The 15,977-nt window shown below is 43.8% G+C and overlaps 1 protein-coding gene across 3 annotated transcripts in view; it reads left to right on the forward strand.

The window, feature by feature from the left end:
- SHISA6 (shisa family member 6) overlaps positions 1-15,672 on the forward strand; it is a 325,702-nt gene extending 310,030 nt beyond the window's left edge. For 2 of the 3 annotated variants that reach the window (XM_062175262.1, XM_062175263.1), the window contains 2 exons: positions 13,184-13,336; positions 15,122-15,672. In XM_062175262.1, the coding sequence (XP_062031246.1) occupies positions 13,184-13,336; positions 15,122-15,672 (704 nt within the window). Of the gene's footprint in view, positions 1-9,306; positions 9,364-13,183; positions 13,337-15,121 lie in introns of all 3 variants that reach the window. The other variant, XM_062175261.1, reaches the window with a different exon arrangement.
- Positions 15,673-15,977: the final 305 nt, after the last annotated feature.

Below are 15,977 nucleotides of genomic sequence, written 5' to 3' on the forward strand. Positions count from 1 at the left end.
AGGATAGTGAAGGTTCATTAGCTCTACACAGTGCTCTATCATCTCCGCAGAGGTTCTGCCAAGTGGAGTCAAGCTGTGTGTGCCAGCTGCTATGGGGCAGACTGGGTGTGCAGGCTGTGTGTGCCGACTGCTGTGGGGCAGACTGGGTGTGTAGGCTATGTGTGCAGGCTGAGCGTGCAGGTTGCTGTGGGCAGACTGGATGTGCAGGTTGTATGTGCCAACTGCTGTGGGGCAGGCTGGGTGTGCAGGCTGTGTGTGCCACCTGCTGTGGGGCAGGCTGGGTGTGCAGGCTGTGTGTGCCACCTGCTGTGGGGCAGGCTGGGTGTGCAGGCTGCTGTGCTTCTGTGGTGGAAATGGACTTGCTGGATATGGAGCACCAGCCAACACCCTTGCCCTCTCAGCACATTGTGATTAATGCTTCATCTCCCATCCTAAACAATGGTGGCCAGAGGTGGTTGGGAAGACTTACTCAAATTTCTACAGAAAAACGATCAACACAGAATTGCCTATTGGGAAAAATTACCCTTCATAAATAAAGGTGAAATAGAGACACTCAGATAAACAAAGGCAGAAAATTCTTTGCTAACAGATGTGACTTGTAAGAAATACTACAGAAAGTTTCCAGGCTGAAAGGAAATGGATACTAGGCACTTACTCATATCCACTGGAAGAAATGAAAACACAGAAATCATAAACATGCCATTAATAGAAGAGTCTCTAACAATCATATTTTTCTTATGTCTTTTAACTTTTTAAAAAGACACAAAATACATAAGGCAATAATGTTAATGCTTCCTCATTGGGAATAACATGTATATATCTGTATATATATGTACACAGATGTAATATACATGATAGTGATGATGCAAAGGAAGAAAGTTCACTGTGACAAATTGGATCAAAATTTCTGTATTCTTCCAGAATTAACTGAATTCTGAAGACTGTGACATGTTAAGATGCATATTGTCATCCCTATGGAAACCATTAAGAACATAACTTTAAAAGCATAGTATAAGTGTCGATGAAACTAAAATGTTAAAGGGGTGGGCGTTTGACACAGTGGTTAGACTGCTGCTTGGGATGCCTGTACACCACACCACAGTGCCTGGGTTCCAGTCCCAGCTCTGTTTTTCCATTCCAACTTCCTGCTAATTCACACCCAGAGAGGCAGCAGGTGGTGGCTCAAGTATCTAATATTCTGTATCCATGTTGGAGAATAGGATTGAGTTCCAGGCTGACAGCTTCAGCCTGGCCCAGACCTGGCTGTTTCATGCATTTGTGGATTGAACCAGTGGATGGGAGATTTCTCTTTGTCTCTCAGCTTCTCAAATTCAGAAAAAAAAATTTTAATGGCATAATATAAATAGAGATATCAAGCCTATGGATTGGAGGGCTAGACAGAGTAAAGATGTCCAACCCCCCCAATAACATACATATTTAAGGCAATTCTTATAAACAACAGTTTTTTTAGCTATAGACAATATAATGAAATTTACATGAGAGGCATAGAACTAGAATAGCTAAAAGAATTTTGAAAAAGAAAGTGGGAGAAATCATCCCACTCAGTTTCAAGAAATATCATATGCCTACAGTCATCAAAACAGTGTAGACTTGGCAGAGGAATAGATATGTAGATAAATGAAATAGAATATAAAACCCAGAAACAGACACATACAAACATATCCCACTGATATATTTTAACAAAGGTGCAAAAGCAAGTTAATGAGAGAAAAATCATTTTTAAGAAAGTATACTGGGCCGGAGCCGTGGCTCAACAGGCTAATCCTCCACCTTGCGGCGCTGGCACACCGTGTTCTAGTCCCGGTTGGGGCGCCGGATTCTATCCCGGTTGCCCTTCTTCCAGGCCAGCTCTCTGCTATGGCCCGGGAGTGCAGTGGAGGATGGCCCAAGTCCTTGGGCCCTGCACCCCATGGGAGACCAGGAGAAGCACCTGGCTCCAAGCTTTGGATCAGCGAGATGCGCTGGCCGCAGCGGCCATTGGAGGGTGAACCAATGGCAAAAAGGAAGACCTTTCTCTCTGTCTCTCTCTCACTATCCACTCAAACAAAAAAAAAAAGTATACTGGGGCAGTTTGACATCCATAAGAAAAAAAAAAAAAGGAACTTCAACCTAAATCTCATACATTTTATAAAAAATAATTAAAATGGATTGTGTAAAACATCAAGAAAAAAAAAAAAACAGTTAAAAGCTTTCATCACCCAAGACTAAGAAAAGAGTTCTTAGGTTTGACTCCAGAAGAACAAGCTATAAAAGGAAAAAAAAAAACTTAATAAATTGGGTAAATACAACATTCACTCTGTGAAAGACCCTATTGAAAGGATAACAAAACAAGCTACAGATTAGAAGAAAATACCTTCAAACCATCCAGCCAACAAAGACTAGTATCTAGGACATAAAATGAAGCCTCAAAACTTAACAGGAAACACGCAGTCCGATTATAAAATGGACAAAAGTAGAGAAGTTTCACTGAAGAGGATGCAGAATACACACATGAAAATATGCTCAACTTCATTGGCCATCAGGGTAATGCACCTTCTGTCCACAATAAGACACCACACTACATACCAGCTGTGGATACAGAAAGCTAAAAATAAATAAATAAATAAATAAAAAATGACTACACCAAATGCTGGCAAGGATGTAGAGAAACTGGACAACTCTTTCATATCTGATGGGAATGTAAAATGGTACAACCACTCTGGAAAACGTCTGGGCAGATTGTTTTAAAAAGTACACAGAACACTGCCAGGCCATCCAGTAAAGGCACTGCTAGATCCAGTCGTGTGTCACATAATGTTTCAGTCAGTGATAGGTCTGCATATATGATACATGGTTCCGTAGGATTATATCATCTAGTGACATCCTGGCCATCTTCTTCTGTGTAAGTGTGCTGTATGATGTTTGTACAATGACAAATTTCTCAGAGCATACCTCCGTCACTAAGCAATACATGACTGTATTTAAATCAGATAATTGAAGAATTAACCATGAGTGTTCATAGAAGCTTTATTCCCAGTATCCCAAAACTGAAAATAACTTATATGTCCTTCAACACATGGGTCCTGAAACAAACTGTGGTGCATTCACACCATATAACATTTACTACTCAGCAACAACAATTGAATGACCCATGCATAGCTTTGTCATAGTATTAATTATCCATGAATTTCTTGAAAACCCCTTGCATCCATGGCTTTCAAAATTTTGTCACCAAAAAAGAACATCATTTCAATCCATTTTGCACAAACATGTGGAAGTATTTTTTCACATGTAGCCCTTTCAGGTGGCTGGGATCCAAGGTGTGAAAGGTACTGAGAGGGAGCCAGTAGAAACCCCATCACCATTTGCAACCTGGCCTTGGAAGTCATTTTTTTTTTTTTTTTTTTTTTTTGACAGGCAGAGTGGACAGTGAGAGAGAGAGACAGAGAGAAAGGTCTTCCTTTTGCCGTTGGTTCACCCTCCAATGGCCGCCGCGGCCGGCGTGCTGCGGCCAGCGCACTGCGCTGATCCGATGGCAGGAGCCAGGTGCTTCTCCTGGTCTCCCATGGGGTGCAGGGCCCAAGGACTTGGGCCATCCTCCACTGCACTCCCTGGCCACAGCAGAGAGCTGGCCTGGAAGAGGGGCAACCGGGACAGAATCCGGTGCCCCGACCAGGACTAGCACCCGGTGTGCCGGCGCCACAAGGCGGAGGATTAGCCTAGTGAGCTGCGGCGCCGGCCTGGAAGTCATTTCCCATTACTTTTGCTGGAACTTATTCATCAATCCAATGCCTCCCACCCCATTTCAATGTCCTGCATCTTATCGGGGAATAACAAGGTTCTGGGCAAGAATGTGAGACCAGAACCATAACCGTGGTCATTTCTGGAAAATACAATCTGCTGTGGTCTCTAAAAACTGGCTGTATTCCAAACCCAGATGACTGCCCATAGCTACCTAGTTTATGTGTCATGGATTCATCCATACAGAGAGATCAAATCACTTTCATCTCATGATTTTTGAAGTAGGAACTCAAATTGGCCCACGTTGAGTCAGAAAACTCTCACTTGGTCACATCAGCTATGGCATCTGGAGTTTGGGCTGCATGAAGAGAGTGTGATCCTATGGCGTGAATATAGCAGGAAGAGGAAAATGCTCCAGTGGAAGGTGGGACAATTTTACAAGCAGGTAGAATGACTTTTAGCTCTCAGGACAACCCAGAAAGTACCAAAGCATATAAAGCAGATTAAATACATATATACTCTCAAAGGAGACAAGCTTAAAACAACATGACACAGAAAGGTTATATGTAAAAGGATAGGCAAAGTTTATCAGGCAAATGCAAACAAAAAGGAAGCTGGGTTAGCAATATAAATATCAGCAAAAGCGGACTTAAAGGCAAAAAAGGCATTAAATAGGACCAAAAGTGGTATTTAACATTGATAAAGGGTGCAATCCACAAAGAAGACATAAGTATCGTAAGGTTTTTTTGCTGAATAATGTAGCTATGAAATATATAAAACCAACTCCATAACAAATACAGGGAGAAAATGACAGAAACACAAGAGTAGTGGGAGACCTTAGCACACTTCTCTCAATCATTGACAGATTAAGTAGGCAAAGAATGAATTACAGTACAGAAAACTGAATAATGTATACCATGTGGCTGATTTAATAGATATAGGTCAATTCTGTACTCTATCAAAAGAAAATATACCTTTTCTCTAAGTACTTATAAAATATTTATAAAAATTGATCATATATTAACCCACAACAGAAAACTCAACAAGTTCTAAAAAGCAGAACTTAAACAGGGCCTGTTCTCTGAGCATAGTACAATAAAACAGAAGATTAATGGCAGAAGTTCAAATCAACAAATCCAAACACTTCTAAATTCAATGGCAGTCTACTAAATAACTCCTGGGTCAAAGAGGAAATCGAGGGTGCAATTATAGATCATTTAGGGCATGACCACAATGGGAACACTACGCACTGATGCCCATGGGATAGTGCCAGAGATAAATCCACAGCTAAGACTCCACTATTTACAGACAACAGTGAGAATAAATGGAGTAAAGATTCAAGCCAAGAAATTAGGAAACAATAACAAATGAAAACAAGGAGATTTAGGAGGCAGGAATAAACAAATCCAAAGGTTAAATAATGCTTTCTCTTATGACCATAACATAAAAAGAAAACATTATTTATTTATTTATCAGACAATAAAAAATAGCAGCTGATATATAGCACGGAAGAGGTAGTTCTATGAAAAAGAATAATGATTTGAATAAATTGTTAACTCAGAAAACAGTGACATGCAAAATTAAGAACAAGAAAATGGATATACCCTAATATATGGAGATTGTGAGGTGGGATGGTCGTGTTATAGTTTTAAGCTAATAAAAAGCTGAAAGTAGCCAATGGATGAGTATTTTAAGAAAAAAAAACAGTAACTACTGATTGAATCCAGCATTAGAAAGGGTGAGTGAATCAATACGCAAGGGTTGTGTTGTTGCATGTACCTAATGGTGAAGGATGCAGGCCCCAGCCAGCCTGGGGTTGCTCCCCAGCTTCACCTGCTCTCTATATAACACTGAGCAAAATATTCAACCTCTCCACACTTCAGTTTCCTTATCTACTTATTGGTGATGGTATGAAATAACACAAGCCCACCCTCTCTCACTGGCCTACAGCAGAACTTGAATAAGAAGGCAGTGTGTACTTCTTCCTTCAAATTTCCAAAGACTAGATATTTTATATGCTATATGAATAGTTTCAAGGCATAGAAAAAGATAGAATACTATTCACTTGGTTTTATAAAATCACTACCTTAATACAACAACAGTTTTAGCACAAAAAATATAGTTTTATGTATTTTATGTATGTATGTAAGTATGTATACATTCATTAAAGATAAGCAACTAAAATCTGGCGATATAATAAAATAACCAGATACCAGAATCAGATTAGGTATTTTCCAGGAATAGATGAATGGTTAAATATGAAGAAATCTGTCATTCTATTTTGTCATACTGCTAGGCAACTGACAGTGTTTTGAGTTAGAAATGTTGTTTTTAGTTATTATTTTAAGAAAATGATGAATGATCAAAAATTTATGCTCACAGATGTTTGGTATAACATTATTAAACTTTTAAACCATTTAAATACCAAAAAAGAGGGTACTGCTTAATTGTGCTTACATATGTTATACTTAAATATAGTATGCTTAAATGATACATAGACTGTTCTCTAGAAAGACCATTGTGAAGCTTCATGAAAGATTTCAAAACATGAAAGTGTTTTCAGATATGCTGTTCATTAAGTATGAGCGAGATTAAAGCAGTATGTGCAACATGCTTATCTTTGGGAAAACTACACATTTTTTCTGTAGATATTTGTATCAGTATTTTGTTTGTCTTTTTGCTTTTGCCACCATAGAAATGCTCCAATGAATAGCTTCACACATTTGTCATTTTGCACAACTGTCAGAATCAAATCACCATGTTTTAATCCATTTTAGAACTGGAATCCGTATGCAAAATGACATAGAGCCAAGATTGCTCATTGCGATATTGTTCAAGTGCTTGTGTATGAGTGCACATGCATGAACACACACATTTTCTTTTATGAGAGGAGAGAAATAAAAGGAAGTACAACAAAATGTCACAATGGTTATTTTAGGGCAGTTTTAATTTTCCTCTGTTTACTTAATTTAGAAAGTTTCTTCTTAATGCCAAGGTAGGAATAAAACCAAATGCGAGCAAAACATTTTCAGTGAGATTCAAAGTAAAGGAAAATCACTGGACTTGCAAGCCAAATATCTAAATTCAAGACATTTATCTTTTTAAAATTGTATCTGTTAAAAATTTACAGAAAAGATTTCCATGAAGGTATTTAAAGAGTTTTGTCCAGGGTCTGGCTAAGGGTAGGCCAATAATATATTTTCATTTTGCTTCACAGCACTCTCCATTCACAGGAAGATCATTGTGAGGTTTTTTTTTTTTTTTTTTTTTTTAAATGCATGTGACCATGTTCAGCACAGGGTATAGAGCACAATCAGCTTTCAGAAATCATCAACTGAACCAGTTTGGATCCTGACACAAGATACTAGAAGCCCTTCTCATCAACTGCCAGTCTCTACCAAGCAAGCAATGTTTTCCTATTTCTTGTACTTTTCTCTCTGGTGCCACCATATTGCTTGGAAACAAAAATAAAACTGATTTTTTCCTTGCCTCTGGAAGATCAGTAGGGGGAAAAAAAAACCTATCCTTTAAGTCCTTTCCTGGATTCTGTCTTCTGGCTTAAACCCAAGTCCAGTGTAGAACAGACTCTATCTGGCATATAGCTTCTTCCTTGGGTATAACTTAATTTGCCTTGGGAAAGAACAGCATCATCATGTGATAAATTCTGCCCTTTTGCTGAAACCCATGCCCCTACTAGATAGTGTGCTTGGCAGATTAAAGAGTCCAATCTTTTTTTTTTTTAGAGACACAAATTTTGGGTGATACCTTGGGCCCACTGAATCAGAACCGCTGGGGGTAGGTCTCAACAATCTTCATTTTAGTAAGGCCTCCCAATGATTCTGATGTAATGGAAGTTAGGAAACCACTGAGAAATTAAAAAGGGCCTGGAGAATAGTAACATTTCTTAGTACTTTCCCCCTGGAGATTTTTCAAGTGATTATGATTTGATAACTTTGGAAACACTAACTTAAACTACCCAGATAATTATAATTATTTATGAAGGACAAGGATTTCAGATAGTTATTTTATTTTTTATTTATTTATTTTTATTTATTTATTTTTTTTGGGGGGTACCATGTGATATATCTTTTTTTTTTTATTTCATAAATGTGAATTTACAAAGTGCAACTTTTGTATTGTTGTGGCTTCCAAGAGTCTAATCTTAATCCAAGAAATGATGTAATGATTCCATTGGTTTAGGAAATTTTGTCTAGCAGGAATACACAGGATGACTTGTCTTGGAAGTGGCCAGAGACTAGAGCTAAGACAAATCTTGAGAAATAGATATATCTTGGGCTTGGATTGATAGAGCGGATATAGGACAAGGACTATTTACTGGATACGGAGGGTGAAGAAAGGGAAATGGTAAAAAAAAAATAATTATAGTAATAATAACTCAAATTTCACATTCCAAGAGCATGGAACATTAGCACCATGGACAAAATTTGAGACATAGAGAAGAAATTATAATGATTTGGGGTAAGGGCAAAAATTTTAAGGCAATGTACTTGAGTGGTTTAAAATCTAACTTTGTAGATTACATGGACCTCTGGCTAAAGGAGTACATTTACTTTGGAACCACCAGTTTGGGTAAGAGGTAGAGGCCCCAAGAACTGCTGAAGTTTTTATAAAGATACCTGAATTTTATGCAGCCACTGTATTTAGGGACTAGAAGATAAAAAGGGATAAATTGAAGGAGAAGGGAATGAGTCATCAAAGAGTATAATTCAACAAGTAGAAAAGATGATTAAATAACAAGATGCAAGGAAACAGGACTGATATCCTACCTAGCCTCACAAGGATAACAAGCTGCAATCCACAGTTTAGTAAACTAAAGCAAAGATCTCACTTTTCTTCACTTTGCTTCAGTTGAAATTAGATGCATGCACCCTTGAAATACAAGAACACAATATTGAGCTAAAGCTGTGATATAATACTGGCAAATATTTTCATTCAAACGATTTTAGAAGCCATTGGAATGCCTTGAACTGCAAGCTGTGAAAACTAAGACTTGATGAATTTTGTGTATCACTCAATCTAGGTGGACTTTTTGCATTAAACCTTTTGAATGGTTGGGCTGTGTCCTCTAAAGGCAGGATAGAGCCCAGAATCCAGGACTCCTGATCTTGGATAGTGAATACTTCTGTATGCTTGCCGCATCCCAGGATGCACCCAGACCTTACATCACAGCTTCCTCCTTCAGATTAATCACACCCTAGCATACCCCCTCACACACGAAGAAACTACTTTCCCTGCCTGGTTCCCCACCCCATGTAAGTATACTTGCCAAATGCTTCTTGGTCTCCATGTACCCTCATCCCAACCAATCCTCTGTGGCTGGTCAACCAGATTGAGAGATGTGGGTGGGTCACCATGGCAACAGAGGAAGCCCTGGTGCAGAAGTAAAGAGACAGAAACAGCAAGAGAAGTTTCTTTGAGGCTAATGTACTTTTTCCCTGCCTTTCTTAGAAGTGCTTCCTTTGAGGAAGAGAAGCTGCTGCTGTGTTGGAGAGACAGCGGAATACCTGAACTCTTCTTTATAAACTTCTTTTCCATTACTTTCAGGTGATCATCAGTATAATCATCCGATTTTAAGCAGTGCTACCCAGACCCCAACACATGGTGAGAGATGATTGGGAACACTCTGTATTCCATCCTCATTCAAGTGGCTCCATTCTAACCACTGATGCCTGACAGGGCATCAATGCATGGAAGGTGCAAGAAGCCATGTGCTTGCCTTCCTCCATGGCCACAATGCTTGCCTCTCACTTTCAGACCATTGTCCCTTGGTGTTTCTCTCTCTGATATCACAATGATCTGCCATGAAAGGAAATGAGCTAGAGCCTGTATGCACCCATTTCTGCTTGCAATTGACATCACTTCTTGCAAGCCACATCACTTCTTGACTCATGAATTCCGTATATCCATGGCAAGGAGTGTAATACTCTCCTTTGCCCAGTGCTGCTTGTGGTATCCTTTACGGATGACACAAGAGTTGGTTAAACTCTCTCCATCCTCCCCAAGCTAATTAAGATTTGATAAAACTAAAAGCTGATTTGGGCCCTAGCTTCTTGGCAGGGGATAGACTAAAAGAAGTTATAAAGTTATAAAGAATGTTCACACAGTGCCAGAGGATCACAAAACCATGTTTTCCACTTAGGTTACAGTGTCCTCCCCCCAGATCACAGCTTCACATTTGGAACTGCAGAGGAAAACTATTTTTTTACACCTGCTCAAAAGTCGACAGAACATAAGATAGCCATGTAAATTGTGAACTATCAGTCATTACTGTCTCTTTGCTGTGAAAGGATGAAAGCTTCATTAGAATTTTAGGGAGACAGACACTCAAAACAAAGGTAAAGTCTTCAGCCCACCTGATAGAGACACCCGCCATTCTCGTGTCAGAGTATACTGAGGTTGAAGGACGTGATAATCAGTGGAGGGCCATAGGATATTTTTACATGCCCTCAAGTGCTGTGCTCCTGGTGGAAGAATCAGTAGGTGATGAAGGCAGAAATATAATCTGATGTGTCAAGTTGTGGGGTTTAAGAAAAACTAGAAATGGGAGAAACTGGAGAAAACAGTTCAAAAAAGCTGATCCTAATGGTGATGTTGATTGACAGTGGGGGCAGAGAGGAGGATTAAGATGTGAGATGTTTTGAACAAAAGATTGAGACAGCTTTGTCACTCATTGAATATGGCTTGTGTGAGCCAGTTCTGAGTAAAATCTCAAGCCAAGATGAATTAGAAGAAAGGGTGCTGAGTCTTAACACCAAGTGAGGAATCAGAGACAACGTCAGCATCTACAGCGGATGGAGTTGTTGTTTGTGAGCTTGCATCTGGAGACCTGGAGTTTGACAAGACCATAGGATATGCAAGAAAAATTATTCAACAGGCAGTTGGGGATGCAAAAAATGAATTGTGTAGAGAGGCTGGATCCGAAGACGCAAGTTATGCTTTGGAGGCAGTAACAGAAGCCTCGGGAGTAGGGACAATCTGTGCAGAAATGCTGAAAGAGAAAAGCAGAAGGCAGAGGCAGGGAGCCTGGGGGATGCCCGTGGTGATGAAGCAGAAACAGGAAGAGGAGCCAGAAAAGGCAAGCGAGGAGAGCTCCTACATTCTGAAAGAACAGCCGCTGAGCTGGTTTCCCAGAGGGAGCCAACACGTGCACGCACTCCCGAATACAAGGAGAGGAACCATTCTTCCCTCCTCTTCTTCCTGGCTTCCCTCCTCCAGTCAGTGCAAGGAGGAGGAGATGGACCCGGTCCCTGTCCTTGAGTGGTTCACACGGCAGTGGAGGCACAGTTTTCTCTGCGCTCCCTTCTTGGATACTACACATTTTCCAGGAACTGGCAAAGCGAATAATTAGAGTCTGGGTGGCCTCTGATTAACCAAAGAGCATTAATAAGAGCCTTATTTTGTTCCAAGTGCAGTAAAGGAAGTAGAAAAAGTGGCAAGACTCCTCCTACCAAGGAGATTGCAGTCTTTGGAGATCAACAAGATCACCTCAAGTTGATTTTTTTTAGAAAGCAGTTAGATGTTAAACTAGGTGAAACTGACAAGACAAGCATGAGCAAGGTTGAAGAGCAGATACGTTTGTGGGCATCAAAGATATAACACTGTCACAGCTAGGAGCCTTCAGTGAAGTCAGAATCCAATAGAGGAAGTACAAGGGGAGACATTTCAGTAGGAGCCAGAGCATCAGCAAAGGAGCAAGGGGTAGTCATGGTGGGGGCAAAAGGCAAGGCAGAGCTGTCATGTTTCAGTGAAGGGCAATGGTACCCAGAAATAACTGCATTTGGAAGAGGGTGAGCTGAGTGATGCCCTCAGTGGGAGGATGATACCCACTGGCAGAGAGAAGTTCCATCTTCTCCAGCGTGGACCAAAGTGAAGCGACAAGAGCTAAGGGATTAGTGGCTATTAACCAGCTCTTGAAAGCAGCACTCCCAGCTTCCTGCCCACTCCATTTCCTGGCATTTGTCCTGGTCCATGCCAGGGAGGCTCTTTCTGTACAGCATGTTCTGATCTCTCGGGGATACGAGCGTTCCCCACCCCCTCACATATGTACCAAGCTGGCAGGAACAGCAGCTTATTGGCTGAGCTTCCCTGGCTCAATCCCCAGTTTTGGGGGTAACAGTGCAGGCAGGAAAGAAATAGAGAAGCTAGGAGTTCCCTGTGCATGGGGCTGCCCTAGGACAAGTCATACAGGGGCTTCTTTATGCTCCATGACATAGAATTCCTATTGTCTGTGGTTTCCTACAGTTCTCCCACACATCTATCTAGAGTTAGAGCCCACCCCTTATCTTTGGTCCTGAGAGTTCCCAACCAAAGAGAATGGAGAACTGATGCAACCAGACAACAGCCTCCCAAACACCTCAAACCTGAGAATAGTATCACTGTTTCCCCCGGCAACCACCTACAGACTTCTGTGGTGGGTGCCTCCTCCTGTCAGTCAATCACCATGGCATGCTTGTCTTCCTTCCTGGGACCTCCATTCTTCTCTGCCCCCATCTCCCACCTTCCCACAGCCACTCCCTCACCCAGTTCTGCATTCCTTCCTTCCTCTCCTGTGCTGTCTTTAATCTGGTCCCCCGGAGCCCAGCTTGCCCTGCATGGTGTCCCCGGTGGTCATGCACTCACTTCCCTTTCACCTTGTCTTCCATTCTTTTCCCCAGGTCTGGAATTGAACAAATGACTTTCTCTCTTTCATTTTTGATTTGTGAATCTCAAGGCTTTATTCCTTCCCAAGGCTTTATTCTGGGGGGAAGGAAGAAGTTGGGGGAAGGATGTGCTGAGCATTTTTATCTATATTCTTTTCCCCAGCAGCTTACAGGGGGCTAAGAGGGCTTTGGAGAAAGGAATTAAAGTAAGATACAATGACTGTGTCTCTCACAGTGGCTTGTCAGGCACTGGGCTTGCAGAGGCCCATGGTAGAAGGAGATATGTGAGAGGTAGAGTGACATGATGGACAGAGTATGGGTTGGAGTCTCAGTGAGGCTGTGTGCTAGATTCAGTTCTCCGTTGGGTACACACACAAATCCCTTCACCAGCTGCTCCAAACTCAGATTTTCCCAAGCCTGACAGCTGGGTTTATCTAAAGCTACTAGGGAAGGGACAGCCCTGGCACATGGAAGTAGATGATTTTAGGATGCCCCTCAGCTCCATCAGGACTACATCTTCATCAGACAACCCAGAGATGTATTTGGAGACTACTCCTTAGTCTCAGAGCAGAATCTGCTATTCAAATAATGGTCAACTGCCGTGGTGGCCAGAGGCAGCTAAAACAGCACCACTTATGTCCCGGCACAGAGGGTCAGGGAAGCAGGATGCGGGCTCTCGTCAGAGATGAGGCAGAAAATGGGGAGAGGGAATTTGGGTGCTTCCCTCTTGTCTGCACAGCCTTCTTTTTCTCTGATGCAATGCACCCTCCCTTTCCCTGCAGAGAAGCCACGGATGAACAATATCCTGACATCGGCCACGGAGCCCTATGATCTCTCCTTCTCCCGCTCTTTCCAGAACTTGGCCCATCTACCCCCATCCTATGAGTCTGCGGTGAAGACCAACCCCAGCAAGTACTCATCTCTGAAGAGACTAAGTAAGTCGGGTTTCCTCCAGGGTTGGGGTGTGCCCCTGGGGCCTCAAGGAAATCCTCTTGTATCTCACTGTCTTGCCCCCAAACCAAGAGGACTGGTGAGAAATCTCAGGAACAAAGAGAAAGCTGGAGAGAGGAAGAAGAGAAGAGACAGCCCCTGGCTTTTGTTATTGAGGGCCTGAGCCCACTCTCCCAGCCTCAGAAAGAGGCAACAAAATCCTCAGATCCACAATCCCATGGGAGACAACACTTCAACTCGTGCACCACTTAAACTGCAAGGGAAAACCTTCCCCCAAGCTGCACCCCACTTGCCTTCTTCAAACCATGGACTTACAGTTGCTTTATATCTTACCTTGTAATAGAGGCTAGCGATGGCCAGAACTTCTTTGTGACCCCTCCCAGAGAACCACAAGCCAGCTCCCTCTCTAACCCAGCCAAGACTGTCTTAAGGACCTGAGACTTCTCATATCTCCCACAAGCACTAGGTCATCAGCCAAGTCCAGTCCATCCAGTGATCTCAGCTCTACCACTTGGGTCTGGAGAGAGTCCAAGCACTGATAAGTTTAAGACACTAAGATGTCAAGAAAACACATTGAGGGACAGCTCTTCTTTCCTGGTCTCTGACCCTGGGGTCTCCTCCTCTGATTTCCCCCATGAGTCTCTTTTGATGATCACCCAACTGAGTTAGAGCCCCCGGGCAGAGCGTTTGCTTGAAACTTCAGAGTAGCCTACCCTGGCCTAAGATCAGGTGCACATGAGTCACTTCATGGGTGGGTGATCTGACGGATGCCCCAAAAAGAGGGAGTATGGTTCAGGAGGCATAATATGCCCATCAGTGAGCCCACTGGGCCAGGTGAGGAGCAGTCAGCCTTCCTACACTATTCAGAGTTCCATGAGGCTTTGCTTCTGAAATCTGGGGCATGCAGGGTTGTGTGTGTCCTTGGTAAGCTCAAAGGCACAGGGGGTAGTGTGAGTGTGGAGGGTGTACTGGATGCAAAGAGGTGGAACATTTGAATGAGGTGCACATGGAGACTGTTGTCGGCTGCTTGTGTTGTGGGCACAGGCAGAGTAAGTGTAGGCTGCTGATGCTGGTGTGTGTGGGGACTGGATGCCCATGTGCTGGCTTCCTGTGCATTGGCTGTTACTCCAGAGAAGGTGTTACTATGTTCCTAAGTTACCAGTGAGGCATTTTCACAAGTGCCTCCTAGCCGGAGCATCTTACTTCATTCCAGCAGGAGGCTGCTTCTGCACCCCAGCTTTCATCGAGAAATGCTCCAGACCACATCGGGAAGCTGAAAGCTGCTCCCTGAGCATTGTAGCAAGACAGGGAGCCATTCTAAGTCAGGATCGCGGTGTGGCAGATACTGCATAGGAACAGGGCAAGTCCAAGGATCTGGGCTTGCCATCAACTCTGCCATGAACTCCCTGGGGATCTAGAGGAACTCCTTTAACCTCTGACCACTCAGGGTAGTCCTTGGACCAGGGCATCTCAAACCTGACAGCTTGTGAGAGATGCATATTCTTGGGCCCACCCTACACCCCTTCCACCTCCCCTCCCCAGAATCTGAACCTGCATTTAATAAGCCCCAGAGAGGAGTTTGCACATTGCATAGAGACCCACTGCCTTCACCCACCTGAGCCTGCAAGTCCTACTCCACAAACTACAGAGGTCTGCCTGTTAGCGCTGAAGGCTTACAGCTGTGTAGCTGAGTGGAAGGAGGTGGGGTTCTACCTGAGTCTAGTGTGATGTCACCCCAATTGTCTTCTCTCTCTGTCTCTCCCCTGCAGCTGACAAGGAAGCTGATGAGTATTACATGAGGCGGAGGCACCTGCCTGACCTGGCTGCCCGCGGCACCCTCCCCCTCAATGTCATCCAGATGTCACAGCAGAAGCCGTTGCCAAGGGAACGACCCCGCAGGCCCATCAGGGCCATGTCCCAGGACAGGGTCCTGTCCCCACAGAGGGGCCTGCCAGATGAGTTCGGCATGCCCTACGACCGCATCCTGTCCGATGAGCAGCTTCTCTCCACGGAGCGCCTGCACTCCCAGGACCCGCTGCTGTCCCCAGAGCGGACGGCCTTCCCCGAGCAGTCGCTGTCGCGGGCCATCTCGCACACGGACGTCTTTGTGTCCACGCCTGTGCTGGACCGCTATCGCATGACCAAGATGCACTCCCATCCCAGTGCCTCCAATAACTCCTACGCCACCCTGGGCCAGAGCCAGACGGCAGCCAAGCGCCACGCCTTCGCCTCACGCAGACACAACACAGTGGAGCAGCTGCACTACATCCCTGGCCACCACACCTGCTACACGGCCAGCAAGACCGAAGTGACCGTGTGACCGGTGGTGAAGGGTCAGGGCCACTGGGCAGGACAGGGGTCTGGAGCAGAGCTTCTAGCCTGGAACCTCTCCCTCCTTGATCTCTTCTGTTAGCAGTGGGGGTGGCCAGCTTTGTCCAGAAAGCCACACCCCCAGGGACACCACCCTGATGGCCTGGCCCAGTACGCTCAGACCCGACATCCAGAGCGATCATTCTCCCTCTTCCCACAGAGTTGGTGGTGGGTGAGTGGGGCAAGCCCCTCCCTGCCCTGTGCAGCCCCCCACCACCTTCACGAACTCCCTTCAGTCTCACATCCCTTCTTCCC

Source organism: Lepus europaeus, chromosome 18 (genome assembly GCF_033115175.1).
Source record: "Lepus europaeus isolate LE1 chromosome 18, mLepTim1.pri, whole genome shotgun sequence".
NCBI lineage: Eukaryota > Metazoa > Chordata > Mammalia > Lagomorpha > Leporidae > Lepus > Lepus europaeus.